The sequence below is a fragment of the Spea bombifrons genome, chromosome 5 (genome assembly GCF_027358695.1).
Source record: "Spea bombifrons isolate aSpeBom1 chromosome 5, aSpeBom1.2.pri, whole genome shotgun sequence".
NCBI classification, from domain to species: domain Eukaryota; kingdom Metazoa; phylum Chordata; class Amphibia; order Anura; family Pelobatidae; genus Spea; species Spea bombifrons.
The window spans coordinates 70,209,186-70,228,207 of NC_071091.1; the positions used below are offsets into that span (position 1 = coordinate 70,209,186).

General features: G+C 37.4%; 1 protein-coding gene across 7 annotated transcripts in view; it reads right to left on the bottom strand.

Moving 5' to 3' along the window:
• The window catches only part of NFATC1 (nuclear factor of activated T cells 1), a 97,222-nt gene that overhangs the window by 21,025 nt on the left and 57,175 nt on the right, over positions 1-19,022 (bottom strand). For 4 of the 7 annotated variants that reach the window (XM_053466119.1, XM_053466114.1, XM_053466120.1 and 1 more), the window contains one exon: positions 5,196-6,267. In XM_053466119.1, coding sequence (XP_053322094.1) covers positions 5,531-6,267 — 737 coding nt within the window. In that variant the 3' untranslated portion in view covers positions 5,196-5,530. Of the gene's footprint in view, positions 1-5,195; positions 6,268-19,022 lie in introns of those variants that run through there. The other 3 variants (XM_053466118.1, XM_053466121.1, XM_053466115.1) reach the window with 3 other exon arrangements.

Sequence of the window (19,022 nt, forward strand, 5' to 3'; positions counted from 1 at the left end):
AGCATGTTTTATCACAGCATGTACTCTTTCAATCATCATTAAAAATGCGGAGGGCCCGGGAATTGGGCATGGAGCCAGATTAGTAAAACTTTCCATGAAGAAACCTCTTTTTCACCCCCCAAAGACTTGGTATTAAAAGGAAGTGGAAGGTTCGGTATCCAGACTGAAGGGGACGCGTAACTTTTCATGCTAACGGCATGTTGTTTTAATGACATATTGACTACTGTAAACCCAGCGTGGATGGCCTTTCAAAAGACATATTTGTGTCAGCCCAAAGCTGATCATAGTAATTGTGATGCCTAAGCACAGCATACAAAAGGATCCTCACTTTACACAAAAGGTATTTAAGTCTTTTGTGTATTACTCAGAACATCATATTCCCCATTTAGGAATCAACCGTTGTCGTGCTGCAACACGTACTGACATTTCTATGATGTCACACTTCTTGGTCTTCCGGCATTTCCATGTCTACCTAAAGCCAGAGCAATCTACATCATTTCAGTTTGATCACAACTCCTATCACTCCTTGACAGCCACTGAAGTAACCAGGAAATAATTACATTCTGTTATCCTCTTGCCATATGTTTAGATCTCTGAGTTTCTGCTGGGGTTGTATATTTTAGGACCCCTGTAACGTATAACACTAAATATGACTGATTCATACCTCCCAACACTCCCAGTTTTTGCGTCCCACTGTCACACTGTTCTGGGTAGCTGTTGGTGACATGGGGAGATTGGGGTGGGTTTTTGTTTAAGGTGGTGTTTTTTGTAGATTAATAAACCAACAAGTAGAAATGCCCATGCACCTTTTATGGAATGCTATACCAAAATATATAAAAAAAGAGTGCATTAAATGCAGCATGCTGACACACTTGCAGTATACTTGCTTTTTTTATGTCATATTTTTTCAGGTTAAATGCTACAGAAGTCCATGTTGCATAAACTCCAGTATTTTTCATTGCATGTAGATTGGTGTCGGCATTCTTTAGTTATTGGAGTTAGAAAACAAGTCTCATTCCCCCCTCCCCCCGGCTGCCTCTGCTGAAAGAAGGTGGGTATCTAAGTACACTTCCTGTGCGTGCTTGGTGGCATTCCCCTTGTACGCAATAGGAACTGAGACTATTGTGCATTACAATGTGTACAGCAGCTCTTGTGCACCAAAAAGCAGTTAGTTACTTGGTAATAATGGCTGACCATACCTGATTGGCAATAATAGCAGGTTACGTGGTCAAAGTAGAACTACAAAAGTCTACCTCATGGTCAGTAGGGGCATTTCCAAGGTGTTATTTGATTTAGTCAGGAATATTCCACGAGTCTATAAAAAAGATCCATACCTCTTGCAGATGCCAAGGGCCAAGATGGCTGCAGAGTCTCCTGGGACCCAAAGGTGCATTTATGGCAATTGTATGTCTGTTAAGGTCCTAAGTAGGTTGGATTTCTAATGTATGTCTTCGTATTCATTGTGTCTGGGTAAACTGTAATTACCTTTTCTAGATATATTTAACATTTAAGGTAAAATATATCACTCTATGTTACATCTGTCTGTATATTTTGTTATTCATATATTTGACCAATACACTTTTTAAAATAATATTATCTTGGAGGCACGATTAGTTCTGCTGCAATTCAAACAAAATCGGCAGGATTAGTTGTCTGCGATTCACAACATGTGCTTTAAGATCAGCAGGTCTCTGCACTATATGGGCCTATATTTGCTGTATCACCAACCTACACTGCATTACAATAGATATAAGGGTACAAACTTTACAACACGTTTAATACATAATAAATGAATCATTGGAGTGTAGGCCATGACATGGAAAGCTGGGTATAGAAAGTGCATGAGTCTGATGATGAGGGACGCCACTCAAACCCATTGTAATCCCTCAAGAATATTACAAGGAAAGTCTAAATATTCAGCTAAGCAGAAGAAAGGGCAAGACCTATTAACGACCAGCACGTAATACAATATGTACACCAAATACGCTTCTGTTTCTTGACTTCTCTGAAGAAAAAGTACAACCCCAGGAGAAATGTAAGTTCATGGACGTTTAGGTGATGCAGACGGCCCTAATTATTTGAGCATTCACTTTGAATTTTCTGTGACCTTTTATGATTAACACAAGCCAGACGTACCTGACATTCCTCCTGTCCTTGTTCAAGCTAATGACTGGCTGTCATCTCTTACCTGGTATGAAGTTACAAAAAGCTCCCGTTTGTCTACAATGACATATTTCTTCTAGGCTCCGCTACTCACATCAAATAGCTATAAAGCTCTCAGATTGAATGCACACAATCTCTCGCATCACCCCGCTCAGCTTCAGTCTGTACAATCTCACCAGTCTAATGATTGAACCATCCCATGGGCATATGAAAGATGAGCTACTGTTTACACGTACACACTACTTGACCTCCTTCACTCGGAGAGCCCCAGACACACTATTATCTCCTGCTCCAAAACAGCTACATTTATCAAGATCCTAGGAAATGAAAGAATGTGTGGGTCATATAGGTTCAATGCATAAAATATAACGGTAGAGTGTGTGTTGCATTTATTTCCTATGATTATTAGTTGTAAAAAGAGGAAAAAGTCACTTTTAAAGAGGGGATACAGGCATGTTCATGTAAGACAAACTGATTAACAAAGCCAGATCAGTAGTCAACGCAATCTGGCAGTTTGCAATAAGTTTCCCACTAACTAGCTAAATTGTGCGCATACACTAATGATCATATATTGACACACTTAGTAGACAAGCAGCTTCCCCTCCGAGCGCCTGTATTTGAGGACAGTTGCATTTCCCCAAATCCATCTGTCTCTCTTTCTTCTTGCCCTCAGTTCATATCTCATAATCTTTCCTAGGTATGAGTACATGACCAGGTTTTATAGCCCTAAATATCACAGTAAAGGGTATATAAACATGAAAACGTATTGGTTTTGAAATTAAATTGAGCAAATAAAATAGCCCACCAAGTCACAAAAAATAATTAAAATTAAAGATATTCGAGTTAAAGTAATAAAGAGAAATAACTCGATCCTATCCCCCACAGATGATAGAAATAAGAGCAAGCAAGTAAACCTATGGTGAGTGACAATTGTTTTATTTGATGCATGACGATGCTACGATTTTGAGTTGCTCCATAGAAATACACGGCAAAAGGTAAAATTAAATCACTTTAAAAACCCAATTATTTTTACATTATTAGTATGCAGAATCGTTACTAGCAGGTCAGGTCACGGGAAATGTACCAAAGTTAAATATTAATATAACTTTTGGAGGTTAAAAGAATGCTCATTCACATGACACAGAAGAACCTGCAATGAACTAACATCCCTTATTCATGCACTAGTTTCTTCATGCAGCCCACAGCGCTTAGCTACAAGCTGTTATATATTAGCAAAATTCATTAGCAAGAGCTACAAAATCATATTCCAAGTTGGAATAAAGAATTAGAATGAGTCTGACTTTTTTTATTGAACTTTGCAGCTGAAGTAATAAGGAAATGTGTTTTTGTCTGGATAGTAAAAAGCTTCCCTTGTTACTCAGACACAGAGCTAATCATTTTTTTTTTTAAATCAGCCAGAATCGTGCTGGTTTAAATGTATGCTTAACAATGTCTTATGAAAGACACAATGAACCCTGTTTTATTTTATATTTTCCCTGAAAGACAATCACATTCAGATGTGGCTTGGCACCAATTAGTTAAAGCAGACAAGTCCAGAGCATATCTGTTTTCATATAGTCTGTAACATGCAACAGTAAATTATAATCCCGTTAAAACAAAAAACTGCTTGTGTATCACGGTAATGCAAAAGTTCAGAGCACTTTGGGGATACTCAAAATAATGAGAGTTAAATCACAGTGCCGTGAGGTCACATAATCACATTTCACATTAACCTTTCAAAACATCCTAATAAATCTTTTAGAAGCAAACCGTGTTCAGTACAGAATTGACAATTTTCATTTGCATGAAATAGGGTTTTATGTTGCTTTTGATGTAGCTACTGAAAGGCACAAAGTCAAGTTTTCATGGATTTTTAAATATACTTCCCACCCCAAAAACTAAATAACTAAAAATGTTTTCCATAAAATATTTTAGTCACTTCTGTAAAATATCAGTGTTCGGTGTTGCTTAGTGTTTTTAGGTTATAAACTATATCGATTGAGGAATTCACCGGACTCATAATGGTTAAACCTTAACAAAGCCAGGTTGGATTAGAATACAGGCTGATGGAGCTGGATGCCCATGTCTCCTTAATAGGCCCATCAGCCCTACAGCAGCCGCAAATAAAACGTTATGAAATCATTTATAGTTGTAAGATGTTGTAAGATCGATGGGTTGGTTGTCAAGGAGTGCTGTTGGAGGAGAGGTGGTTTGGTGGACATAGAGTTCTACCTGGACCCCATTAATTGCTGTACAAGTGAGGCTGACCAAGTGTGTGTGTGTGTATACATACATATTATATATATATATATATATATATATATATATATATATATATAGTTCCCTGTGCCACTCAACTAATTATTACTACTTTTTTAAGTCGTTTTAACATTTCCTCTTTACATATTACCATGATAGGGCTTATCCAGGTCCATGAATCCATGAAAAATTTTTAATAACGGAAGGCATGAAACTCCAGAAGCTGTACAAACTCTTTTAGGGAGCAAACACTGCCAGTTATACAGTCCTGCACTATACTAGAGTGTGGAGTACAATTTGGACGTAGGGAACTGGTTTTCTTCTCTGGATTATAAAATATGCCTCCATATATGTGGGCTATATAAAATGCTATATGATTGTTTTTGTTCGTTTATATCCAAATCAGAAGTTTGTATGTCTCTTGCATAGTTGCCATTTTTCCAATTATCTGTTGAAAGACACGAGGAAGCTGATCGTTACCCCTTCAAAACAAATTTTCACCTCCGTTCTATTGTTATGGATGTTAACCTTCTTTGGTCTTTAAGAGCAGACAATTTAACTAGCGCTATTGTTTGACCAAATGAGCATAGCTTTTAAATAGGAAAACAAATTCAGGATATTTTGTCAAATATGTTTGTCACCCTTGTATTTTAAATAGGACAAGAAAAATCTGGATTTTCTGAAAAAAATAATGACAAAATACATTGGTTTTGTATGGATTCATGACTACAGACAAAGAAAAATTATGAATACTGTAATGCCATCATTTCACATTTTTTTTTGTTTTGTTTTGCTAGACTGCTCCAGCAGGACTCACCGTACCGGAGAATTAAACTATTGTCCTTCTACACAGACGTTATCAGATCACCTGCATGAGCTAACAGCATATGGTTGCAATTACTTCTGTGTAGCAATTGGTGGTTAAGCTACCTCTGTGGTTACGAATGGCACTTAATGCTTAATATACACAGTATGAGAAATGCTACATTAGGAACAGTTTCAATTCCCCCTTCTTACTTTTATTAATTCTAAATGGACATATTTCGGCACCGTCTCCCTGTGCTGTTAATTTATGAGTGCTCCTGGAAGCATCTGGTTAATAAAGAACTTACTGATACAGCAAATATAGTGGAATGAATGCCTCAACAGCTGTGGAACACTTACCATCATCCAAGTACAACTGATCCAATTCCTCGGGTTCACGCTTGATCGTTACAGGAATAGGGGCCAAATTATGATTACTGTCCTCATGCAACTCTGGCAGTGACAGTGGTTGATTGGTTGGAGACTCATTTCTCTGAACCTTCTGCTGTTGGTGCTGCGGTTGGCCCATTACTGATGAGTGGGTTGGACTGCACGGCTGCAAATAGGATGGCTCTTGGGTAATAGATGGAACTGGAGAAGAGGGACTGTTGGGATAGACTGTTTGTTGATAACCAATGGGACAGCTACTGCTCTGATGGAGACTCACCTGCGGCTGCAGCATGATGTGGGAGGATTGGTCAGGTGAACTTGGGTGCACAACTATAGACCGTGGCACTTCCTGTATGGTGGGAACACCTCCAAGGGGCTGCTGAATTCCCAGCTGAGTGTGACCAGAGCATTTGTTGTATGCAGAAGTTGAAAGGTCATGAAGCTTGGGGCTTGAGTTTGGAGATGATGACATCACAGTGTTTCTTTGCTGACAGGATGTGAAGCCAGGAACAAGGCACGAACCAGGATCAGGGGGCATCATGATCTGTTGGCTGTAGTATGGCTTTGAGAGTTGAGTTAATCCTTGGTTCATTGGGCCACAGGTTTGAGCTGACTCATAGTCATCAGCAGGCTCTGTTTTTATAATTGGAACTGTTAGAAGAGAAGAAAAAAATTAAATAAACACAAGTTGCATTTTGGTAAGATCAAGTTGGCTTGTGGCTAGGATACCCCTTGCAAAACAAACAACGTCTTGAATAAGGCTCTGTGTGTCTTTTGCCTCATTCTCCCACCCAATAAAAAAACCTATGAGTCATCAGGCATAAGAAAGTTACAGCTGCTTCTAATATTCAGAAGAACTATTTTCTTTGGAATCTGCTCCAGCTCTAATGTGCTATAAAAATCTATTTGCAAATAACCATGTTGCTGAAGAAGCTTTGGACCCAAGGGCTCCATGGATTTGTAATAATCAAAGCAAAAAATTTAACTTGGATATATTATTGCCTTTCCTTCTGCTACTGATGGTCTATTTGATAAATGCATGCACATTTGGTAAAACTGTAGTCAGACTAAACAGATTCAACTCAATCAAGACATAAATATACACACACATGTAAATACAGTTGTGGTTTATGATGTCATGAGCAACCGGGATAATTATAAATGATATAGCATCCCATGCTGGTGAATGGGTTCAGCTGATGAGTTTTCCAGCTACTGGGGGCTACAGTGTGTCCATAACAAGATATGATATTTGAATGCAAAAGGTCATGTCTAGTGTCAGTGCTGAAATTAAACATGTTCCACTTTACAAGTTTGTTCCCTTACTCTGGCCCCTTCCTCACTACTGAGAGATGAAATGTTACCACTGATTAAATAATCCATCGAATGACCCAGAAAATAAGTCGGAAAGTTACCTATAAGGAAAGGTTTTTTTAATGCTAGATGTTATGGAATAAGTAAATTACACCCTCCACATAAAACGATATACTCAGTTAAGGCTCTAATCTTGATTTCAATCACTGCTGCTACTATAAATTAAAACTGTGCAATGTGTTAATTTCTATATAACATATTAAAAAAATATTGCTGAATTAGTCGAAGGAAAGGTGAATATGTTAATACTGAAAATAAATTCAAAACGGCACAATATTCATTTGCATCCGTTCTTTTGGCTATTCGGAGCTGTATGCCTGGCAAGTGTCGAAATGGAGTACACTCTTGGCTTGGAAAGTCAAGACCTGAAAAAATACTTTGTAATGATATATAAGGGAATGGTACCAACAATTTTGTAATGGTAGCAAAACAAATGAAACCCAATTCCGAGTTCAAGGAATAGCTTGTTGGTTAAGGGATGTCAGTTCTAGTTACGTTGAGCTCTCCAATATTTCCACACCTCTGTGATTGTGGGCGCAAGAAAGACAAGGAAGGTCAGACGAGGGTGAAAGGGCAGAGTTGAGACACTGTGTTAAAAGAGTATTACTAGACAAAGGTTACCCTGTTAAAAGAGACGTTCCACTTAGAGGTCATATACATTTACATAGGGGGAAGAAGTGAAAGGGACTAAATGGAAATGCCGTGCAAGCCATTACCCATTTATCAGATTACATAATGTGAGTTAGAGTCACGGTGTTACAGGAACTGTCCCAATGTTTTAGGCTATGTTGTTCTATGGCAATCATTGGCATGACAGTGATTGATTGAAGGAAGGACCAATGTAGGCATTTGACTAACCCCTGCACCCAGAAAAAACAGAGAGTCAGAAGAAAAAATCTCCATTCCTCTAAATATATGGATTACTTCAGTGCCTTAGTTGTTTGTGTTATATAAAATTGCTGCAGTTGTGGTATTTCCTTGCCAGATTTTTCAACAGAGGAAGTTGGGGTTTGATGCATTGGGTCTGGTTATAGAGTATGCAGGAGAGCTGTAGTTTCATGTCCCTATGCATTATAAAGGGTTAAAAAGGGTTATCTTATTATAAAGAGCCAACCTTCATTGGTTGTTAAAATAATGCTTTGCACAGAGTTATCCAAGCTATTCTTGGAGCAGATACTCAGTGTGGTTGGATCTTCATAATGCAAAAGAGATTAAACTCCAGCTCTTCTGCAAACACTCCCTTTAATGAATAAACCCCTGAAAGATGAGGCTACAATAAGCAGGGTGGATAGCCTACATAGTATATATGGAAAAGCTAAAGTGATCACCATATTGCATTGTGTATTTTGAGGGTTATTCCTTTTTATTTTCCGGTGCGTACACAGACTGTATAATAGTTGCAACAATTTTGTTAAAGCTATCATTGTGTTAAACTCCATATTCCTTCTGGTCAGACCAATGCCCCTGCTTTCTAATCTAGTAGATTTAACTAAAGACTGGTACGGGAACAATAGGATGGAAAAACACAGAACTGCTCTAATAAGAAGTGAAATATTGGCAACAATTTATTAATTTATATTAAGAGATACATTAAAAAGTCAATAATAATACATATGCACATACATATACAAATAATTGCTCTGCCTTGCATGATAACATTATACACAAATTGAAAATAGAACCATATTTAGAATGATGAGTTTAGCTTGTTAACTTTACTATGTATACTAACTTATTATTTTTTATTATTATCCTCTATTTATTAAGCGCTAACACATTATGAAGCACTCTATAACATAAAGATGGGGTGGTTAACAAATACATACAGATACAATTACACATGAAAATTCAGTTGAGGACCTTGCCCATGAGGCTGTCATCTAGCTTTATGGGACTCATACAAAGTTCCTGGCAAGAATAGTGGGTGTTTAAAGGGTCCCACTTGTGAGCTTGCAATCCAAAAAAAAATATGGTTAATTTGGACAAAAGGAGTGGTAAAAAGGGAGTGGTAACTTCTTTAGGGGTAATTAGGGGTAAGTGGTTGCAGGATGCCAAACAGAATGAATAAACAAAATGAACAGAGATGGGTGGGTGAAAACAACAAACAACCAACACAACTTAAGCAAATGAAGTGGTAGTGTATGTATGTGTCCTGCCATTTTGAGCCTTTAAGATTTTATCTGTTGGTAAATGGTGGTGAGGCCAGACACAGGACATATTGCCATATGATGTCATATGCCTTAAACCCATCTGGCACTCAGCCTTTCTCTACTTAACTATTGCATGTATAATTTGGAACATTCCCTGATCTGTGTTGGAAATAGTATGATTGTAATAAAAAACGAGCATTGGAAAAACCAAAAGAGACAAATGCAAAGAATAGAACTATTTGTCAGCATTTAAAGAGTCAGCGCTATATTATCATTGAGTTGTAAAAATGCTTCACCAGTCCTAGCAAGTGAGAAACCTATAAACTTTACCCCCTTGAGATTATGATGTCACCGCACAAGACCAGACTGAGACTTGGCCACAGTGAATGAAGCAAAGCATACGTGAGATAATTTGTTTTGATTTTTTTTTAATATAGAACTTCTAGGGTTATATAGAACAAATAAATAAAATGTTAAACATGTTAACTGGTTGGCAGCTGCACAATCAACATTATTTTTATGGTGATCTAGAATTTAACACTATGCCATCCAACTTCACTTTGCAGTGAAGCGATATTATGGACTTTCCAATAATAATAATCTCATTTTTGATTATAAGAGAATTCACATTTCTGACATTTTACACTGATCAAAAAGTGGGTTTCCTTTTACCCTCAGTGCCTTCAATTATTCATATTATATTATATCTAACCTCTAGAGATAGAGGACATTAAAGCCATCAACCTTTCTGATATTTCACCAAGAACTGAAAGGAAGTATTAATGAAAGACACTGGTAACTAGTTACATGTATACATAATTGAGCAGAACTGCATTAAAAAACCATCACAGTTTCACCACATCCACTTGCTCAATTACGTTTAGCTAAGTACTTTAGTTAATCAGGATTAGGCATTTCTAAATTATGTCGTGGTTCAGTCTGCTTTAGATCATCTAAGATACCAGTAATTACGAGTCTATGTAGAATCCTGTCTACAATATACATGTAATATATCAGAGACCACTTAGTTCATTATTCAAGTAACACAATGGTCCAGTTACCAGTTTTACTACATAATGTCCGTACTAGATTGAAGCAGGAGTAACATAACATTTTGTAACATTCCAATCTTCATTTTTCGAGTAGTAGAAATAAAAAAGGCAACCTTTCTATGGAGAAAACTTAGTTATTCTATATTGCAGATGTCTTAATGTTTTAAACAAACGCTGTCCTTGATTATTGGGAAACTGATAGTGTTTGAAAACATTGTTACACTTAATACAGTCATCATTATGAAATAATATATGTTTTACATTTATTTTCACATGTAAACTGTCAATATGGATATCTAATGCTGAAGAATACACATAACTGGGAATGTTCCAGTAGACGGGTATCGCAGTGAATTACGCCTGGAGCCTTTCTTTGGTTTCTGTGGCTTGGCGGCTGCTCCCAACCAAGTCTCCATATCTTTCACAGCTCACTCAGGATAAGCACTGCCCTACGAACGGTTAGTCACATCTCCTTGGCCTGGTATGGCCAGGTGGGGTAACCTTGCAGAGGGCAGGGCTAATCCCGAGGAAGGGGGAAACCTCCGGGCCAGGATACTTGGTAAGGTGCCAACAGCCTTGGTATTTTCTATAGAGCTCTGTGGATGTCCCGGTTTTAAGTAAATTGGCTCTAAATTGCATCTGCTATGGTCTGCTGAACCCAAGTTCAACATTCGTTAGCCTCTTGGGAAATAATATGCAAGGGTTATATAATGTTGATGTCATGTTTCATGGTGTGTAAAAGTGTAAATGTAAACATTGGTCCTTTCTTAAACCTGACCCTGGCTTGGCAGATGTGGAGGAAAAGACATAGATTAGTAATCAGTGTTTTGCAAGGCTACAAATCTACAGAATTTTGCTCAACCTTCACTTAATTCTGTGCCCTGGTGCAACACATTGAGTTGGATTCAGATAGAAATCTATCACAAGCCTGAGATGTATCTCAGTTATTGAATCTGGGCTAATACCGCTATATCTGCTTTTCATGCCAGTGTCTTCCATTGCAATCTATGCTGTCAGAGAATCTAGCCTAGTTATAAACTGTATTTATATACAATTGTTCCTGGTTGTTTCCAAAGGTTTCCAGAACACAAGATCTCCCAGCAGATACCATAAATTCCAAAGTCCTAAAATTTCAAAGCAATACATGTTTACTTGCTGATTTAATACATTTTACTTAATTCATTATATAAAGGTAAAATGGGACCCAAATCCTGTCATTTAGAGCAATGCTTAGTATAGGCTAATACATTAAACTACAAGTGAGGTTTTCAAAAGGGGTACAGTATATCTGGTTTTCACGTGAATATGCAAGGAACACATCATGATTGTGTGAAAGTGCCATGAATTATCCCTATTCTGCTGTTTAACCTTTTATTACAAAGTACAGATAACGGTTTAACGTGACACGTCATCAAGGGCAAGTTAGATCCAGCTATTAAATAACAGCAGATCCTATACAAGAATAATATGCGCACCCCAAGTGGCATAAACTGCTAGAACAAACCCTTTTTGACCCTATTTGCTGATAAATAAAAAAATAAATATTTTAAGAATATTCTACTATTAGAAAAAACACTTAATCTCTACCAAGATAACTGGATGTATCTGGTGCTAAAGTAAGCTATGTTTAGTAGAGGTTGGTAGAATACCCATCTTGAAACATATTGTTCCTCGACATCAAAAAAGCAGCAAAAGTTCAACTGAATGCTTATATGTGATATAGTGATAAACACTATGGAAATAAATACAATAGAAATGCATGGAAATCAATTCATGTATCAACTGAGTGTTTTTTACATCTGTTATAAAGATCATGATTTACCCTGCAACTCATGGCTCCTGTGGTGCTCAGATATAAACATCTCCATTTGCGTACAACTTATATCACTTACATTACATAAAATATTATGGATTACCGGCCCCAAAATTATTTGTTTAGCACAAGAGTCTGATAACCACATCTATATCCTGCTATTGTATTTCATATATATTTTCAATTAAATTACAATTCAAAATGCAGACGTCATCCTATTAGGTGTCCCAATTTCTGTCATTTTTGATTAATAATATGTGCTCGCAAGAGACCACATATTGATTTTAAATTAAGTCTGCTTTAAGATCTCTTGGTTCTCCAGAAGTGTATCCTGTGAAGAATGTCAAGTTAATCAGAGAAAGCAATGCTGGACTTTTGTTTAGCTTACAGCATAAGGACCTTACAAATAATAAAGAATTTTGAGAAAAATTAAACTTTTTACTATGATGAACTGTGGATGGGTTATTTCCAGGGCTGTGTTTAATGGGAATGGGTGTTCGAGAACGTACATTAATAAATGCAAAAAAGACCTAAAATAACCGTTCCTTTAAATGCTACTGCCTATCCCCTAAAAAAAGCATGATTGCCAGAAGATGTTTTTGACTTCTCGAAGAAGCGTGAGCCAACGCACAGTAAGGCACCTGAATTCTCATTCATTTATATAAAATAAATTCAATAAATGGTAGGACCGTTAGTCAGACTCAAATTCTCAGCTGGGACAGCCAACAAATGAGGGTGTGGGCCTGAAATGTCAATGTACAAAGAACCTATTCAGAAAGCTCTCCCTGCCCATGACTTCAAGGAATCAACATTTTAGGTTAATGTGGAAGTTTACTGAAACACAGAAACATAAAAGTTATTGCAGTTCGGTAAAGAAAGTGCTGCAGGTGTTACCTGTTTATTGCTGCCAGCTTAAAATATTAATAGCTTCTCAGCTCTATTACATCAGGTAGGTTTTTATTTGGTTTTTAAAGCCCTTTGCCATTAATACATCACGCAGCATGGGATTTCAAACAGGGCCATGTTAAAACCTTTCTGAGGTAAAACGGCCTATTAAACTCTCCTCACATCCCAAATAAGGTACGCTAAAGTGTCAGGAAGTTAGTGATTTATGGGAAACGCTACGAGTGGGAGATAAATAGGTAACCAGCCGTCTGCTCAACATCATACTGGAATTGTGCTAAATGCCATAATTTCACTTAATTACTTTCTGGTCTTTATGGGAGTATTTGGTGCGTGTTTTCTTAATGCTGATTCATGGGGTAATTCAGCTTAGTTGGAATAGTTGCAGGTTAGTATTCTGAGGATGCTTCTGAAAGGTCCTACAGTACATGTCAAGTAAGACTCATGAGCACCCAGAAGCCTTCTGACTGTACATCACAATTTCCTTCAGCGATGTGTACTTAAAGAACATACTTTCCCTTTATAAAATATCCATTGTACAGGGTAGCACCGGTCACCTATAAAAAGCAGTGACATGGTGTTCGTTCCAAACTGTCATCCTTGTCTGCGTCGAGGAACAAACGTGTAGCAACAGGTCTCAAGTTACTAAAATTACCTGCACTAGGCAACTATTATACAATGTCATGTATAATTAATTAAGTACCAAAGCTTTTTTTAGACCAAAATACAAAGAGGAATATGTTATGCTTTCCAATTAAACAGTGAGAAGGTTAATGTGTTTGAACATCTCACATATAACCCACAAAACAATAAATAAATATATGCAGGCCAAAACATCAATATACAGTTTAAAAAACCACAGAAGTCTGGTTACATTGCTATTTATTTGCTAATGAGCCAAAGCCCATGCAAATTAACAAGTCCAATAATGGCTCAACAAAGAATTTGATCAATTTATTTTAGGGGGAAAAGGATTACAAAGTTGTTACGCTTACAGCACCCTGTTTTTTTACATCCAAAATACCCACAGGTTTTATAAACCTAATGCTTCTCGGTGATATGTGGGTATTCACATTAGAGTACACGCTAACACTAGCATAACTTTTGTACAATAGTCATATATGTTCTCTTTCACACACTCCTCATTTCTACTCCATACTTAACATACTTCGGACCTGTGATGCCTTTCTTGTGCATGATGTAGATTTGCCTCAGAGAACTGACCTTTGTATTCTCCTTTTGCAATTTTATCCTTGTGAAGCACAGCATTGGGGTCGCTACCAGAATGTTAATGAATGGCTAAATTCATCTCGGTGAATGCATGTGGCTGAATGTGCAAGCAATTTAGAAATGGTTAAGGTGGTGTAGTAATCACTGTGACGGGAGTGGCAAATTGAAGGTATTAGTTGGATAATTTGAGAATTTGACAAGGTGAGCAATTAGGTGACTGCATTTTTCATAATACAGCTTCAGATACCTAAGCTAAGGTGCTCATTCCCGCTCAAAGATCTAAATGAAACATTTAAAAAAGTGGTCTACAGAATAAAAATGTATTAAGTGGAAAGTGGTCTTAAACATTGTGTAATAACCTACTAATATTTATATACAAACTAAATGGAAATCTTTCAATCAAAATCAAAATAACATTTTTAGTCCTTTCAAATCTATTGTACTGGTAGGATATTGAAGGGAGTCTCCTGCCATATTTTTATATCCTTTTGTTATTGTCCTACGGTTCTCATAGTCTCATAAACAGTAACTTTGTAATGTATGTTTAGGTGTCATGCAAGTACTACCATGATCCTCTGCTCTTTGTGAAGCTAGTTCTCCCAAGCCTAGAAGCCTCTTAGAAATTGGACCATGGCACCAAGTGCATCACTCATGATACAGGGTGTGATGCAATCGAATGCATATTTATGCTGCAAATAGCATCATACGTCCTTACACGATCCACTTATTGTGGAGAAAAAAATTAGAAAAATATGCCAGTATTTGCAACAACCCTTTGGCTTCCTGTACAGCACTTCCAACACCAGCTCAGGCTAGTACTGTCCCTTAGTTTATGAAGTCCAACTGGAAAAGGTGACACTCAACTGTGGCCAACACTGGATTTAATGCATCTAAATCCCACTATGAAGACCAGCAACTAAGGAACATACATGCAAAATGATATCTAAATTGCCCTGCTTTTCTGCTTTAAGTAACATCAATGTACTTAGCTTACATTATTAGGTAACGTACAGAAAAAAATGATATTTCTGTATCAGCCCTAGACAACATGGTGTGCGTAGCTCAACTTTATACTTTTTTCTTAGTTCTTGGATTAAACTATTTCAAAATGTGTTATTCTTATTGGCTTTTGCTAATACAGCTGACTGGTGGTAATTAAATACAACTGCAGGTGTACAAGGAAAAATCCTCCCTCAATCAGGCCAGATTTTAAGAGTCCTCAGGAAACGGGGTGACTGGTACTAATCTAAATCATCCGCTGAACATGAAGTAATGACATCATCCATATAGCATGCATTGCATTTAAACTCATCCTTCATCACCCAACATTTTTTTTCAATGTTGTGTCGACAGCATAAGGTTAATATATAATGTCATGATATGACATCACTTGCAATAGAGGCGTTTGTCCGGGGATATATCTGATCCTATAAATCTGGTAGCAGTTTCACTAGCATAATACATAGATTAAAAATTCCCCATCAAGTGCCTTAAAGCAATTTTCCCATGAAAGGTACACTGTAATACACACCCCAGGCAATCACAAGCATTTTGTAGTTTATTCTTATTTAAATATTTACTTAAAATAATTGACCATATCTGATTTTTTTTTTATAAATCATTAACTTTGTGTTTTCGTTTCTTATCCTATTATTGTCATTTAAGCTTGAAACACAGCTTTTGAGTTGATTAAACAATTGGTTAGTGTATTATTATTAATTAATTCAAGTGCAGAAGTCCAGGTTAAAAAAGTCCATCAGGCACAAGTAAAAGTCATCTTTGTGCATGCTTCAGCACATTGCTTTAGCACATTGTCAGCCTTAGCAAATATTTCATTCTCGTATTATCGCACTTATAGGTTTAACTATACTAAGTTACTTGAAACTAACCCAATATGGCTGAAAACAATACATTCTACTTTATTTGTTTATTTATTATTACTAAAATACCAAAACAAATTAAAATAAGCATTGGGAGTCAGGGCTCCAATTAAATATAAGATAATTTGCCAAATAATTATTTTGTCATTTATATGATACCACTGTTCCTTAGTTTTATGTATGCCACATATGTCCTGTGGAGAGAGTTTAAGGGAATTTAATCTACATAATATACCGTATTTGCTCGATTATAAGACGAGGTTTTTTTCAGAGCAAATGCTCTGAAAATTACCCCTCGTCTTATAATCGGGGTCGTCTTCTAATCAGACCTCAAATAGAGGTCTGATTAGGAGACTAAGATCCAGATCCCCCGCACCGCTGCAGGGGACCTGGATCCTCCTGTCGTCGCCCCCCCCCCACACACACACTTACCGGTGCTTCCGGAGGTGAAGTTGGCAGCGGGGGTTTGTATGCGTCCGTCGCAAATACCTTCCCCGACTGTCAGAGATCAGAGTTCCAGAGTTCCTGATCTCTGACAGCCGGGGAAGGTATTTGCGACGGACGCATACAAACCCCCGCTGCCAACTCCACCTCCTTCCGGCTGCCGCGGAATGAGACGTCAACCCGCTGCCCCGGCAATACAGCAGGAAATTGGAAGCACCGGTAAGTAAGTAAGTGTGTGTGTGTGTGTGTGTGTGTAGGGCATTTCTAGAATGCCTTACACACCTATATGCCACTCTGGCACTTAGGGGGTTAAAAGGCATATTATGGGGCAGAGTGGCATATAGGGAGGTATAAGGCATTTCAGGAGGCAGAGTGGCGTTAAGGGGGCATTTAATAGTGCACTCTGCCTCCTGAAATGCCTTATACCTCCCTATATGCCACTCTGCCCCATAATATGCCTTTTAACCCCCTAAATGCCAGAGTGGCATATAGGGGTATAAGGCATTTCTGGAGGCAGAGTGCTCTATATAATGCCTTTTAACTCCCTTAATGCCACTCTGCCTCCTGGAATGCCTTATACCTCCCTATATGCCACTCTGCCCCATAATATGCATTTTAACCCCCTAAATGCCAGAATGGGATATAGGGGTATAAGGCATTTCTGGAGGCAGAGTGGCACATAGGGGGTCAAAAGGCATACCATGGGGCACAGTGGCATATAGAGGGTTAAAAGGCATATCATGGGCCACAGTGCCATATTGGAGTGGCAAGCCTGGGGGCAGATGTGCGTAACTGGGGGACATGTTGGAAAATACAAGAAATAAAAACAAAAAAAAATATTTTTCTCAATCATAGCTTTTATTAAAAAAAATAGTTTACATGAATTAACATTTACTGGTAAAACTTTTTTCCTTTAGGGTCGTCTTATATTCAGGCTTTTTCTTTTTTTCCTAAGTTAATATTCAGATTTTGGGGGGTCGTCTTATAATCAGGGTCGTCTTATAATCGAGCAAATACGGTATATACCAGAAAATCTGGTCTCCCCATTAACCACTCTCCAGTAGGAGGCCCACTAGAATAAGAAAATTATTCCCACCAAGGGTTCACACTCCATTTGCCACCATCAACCATTTGCCAAAGTTCTTTTAAAATCCATTGTAATTGTGAGTGTCTATCTTACTTTAGTACTACCCATAGACTGACCAAGTAAGTTTCTAGCTAGCCTATCTAAGTCATTGTTTCTTATGTTTAACTTACCCATATTGTACTTTAAGAAGTCCACATGGTCACCTTACCTATATTGTAAGTTAGAGGTTCCAAGGGTTACCTTACCCATATTGTATTTTAGAAGTTCACAGGGTGCCCTTAAATACATGCTAGTTTGATTGTTAATGCAGGCTATCAGGGGCGCATGTTGGACACATTTATTAACAGAAATGCTTGGTGGTTGAAATTTTTTTTGTTTTTTTTTTTGCTTTTTCTTCTATCTTCTTGGTAAGGACCCAATAAGTATATGCAAATGGTTTTAACACGGTTTTTGAAGGTGATTTATTATGTTCTCTTATCTCGATGAATGCCCTTAAACTATTGCAACCTTTCTATCAAGTGTAATAACTATGTGAAACGAATGATTAATTAATACCTTGTCCTACACTGTTTCATAAGAATCTCTAGAATCTGAATTTGCATGTAATGTTAAGGGTTGCCTGTTAAAGTCAGGAAAATCATTTTGGAATAATCCTGCATTTTTTCTCTTAGATAATAATTCAAATTAAGTGCCCCAGTGACTGGTTACAAATGTTTGTAAAGCCTTAAGCCTTATAAAATGAGGCCATAAATAATAAGATGCCTCGCAAAATAACTTTTACGCAAACAGTATAAAGATGCATATAATGCCACCTGTATAATTCTGTGCGTATGGGATGAAAAAAACTTGGAATTTACAAGGAGTGGTGCAAAGCATCTTATTTATTCATGGAATCACGGAGGAGTGGAGAACTCCATCACTCTCACTCAATCACTAAAGGAATGTCATTGGAAGAGCTGTTTATTATCTAAAAAACATTAAAGGATCATAGAAATAGCTATTTTTTTTATACTGTTTGCATTTGAAAGATTTTCGTAGAAATACACTTGTTTTGTGTAGAGACCGTAGAAAAGTTTGCTAAGCTCGTTCTAAATGAATTAGAAGACATAGTCTCTAGAATATACCGGTAGTCCAAATTGCAACATTTAATTAATGCATCCACGCCAAGTGTAGTGATCTTGCCTCGCTATGTGTTCCAGAAGTATGAAATTCTTTGTGGATCTCAAAAGAAGCCAAAAGATGTCTCAAACAGAAAAGCCTGCCCTCTGCCAAGTCTATGAAAGCTCTCTAATGGCATCCCCCCCTGATACTTATAATAGATCCTGCCCACCTAAACTTATTTATAACAATCAAGTATGGCAATAAGCCTAAACAAACTATTGCACCCAGTTCTTCCATCCCACCAGTTCAATGCCAAAAAAACAAACAGGGCAAGTAGTTTTGAATCACCTTGCTTCTTAGACCAACTAAATT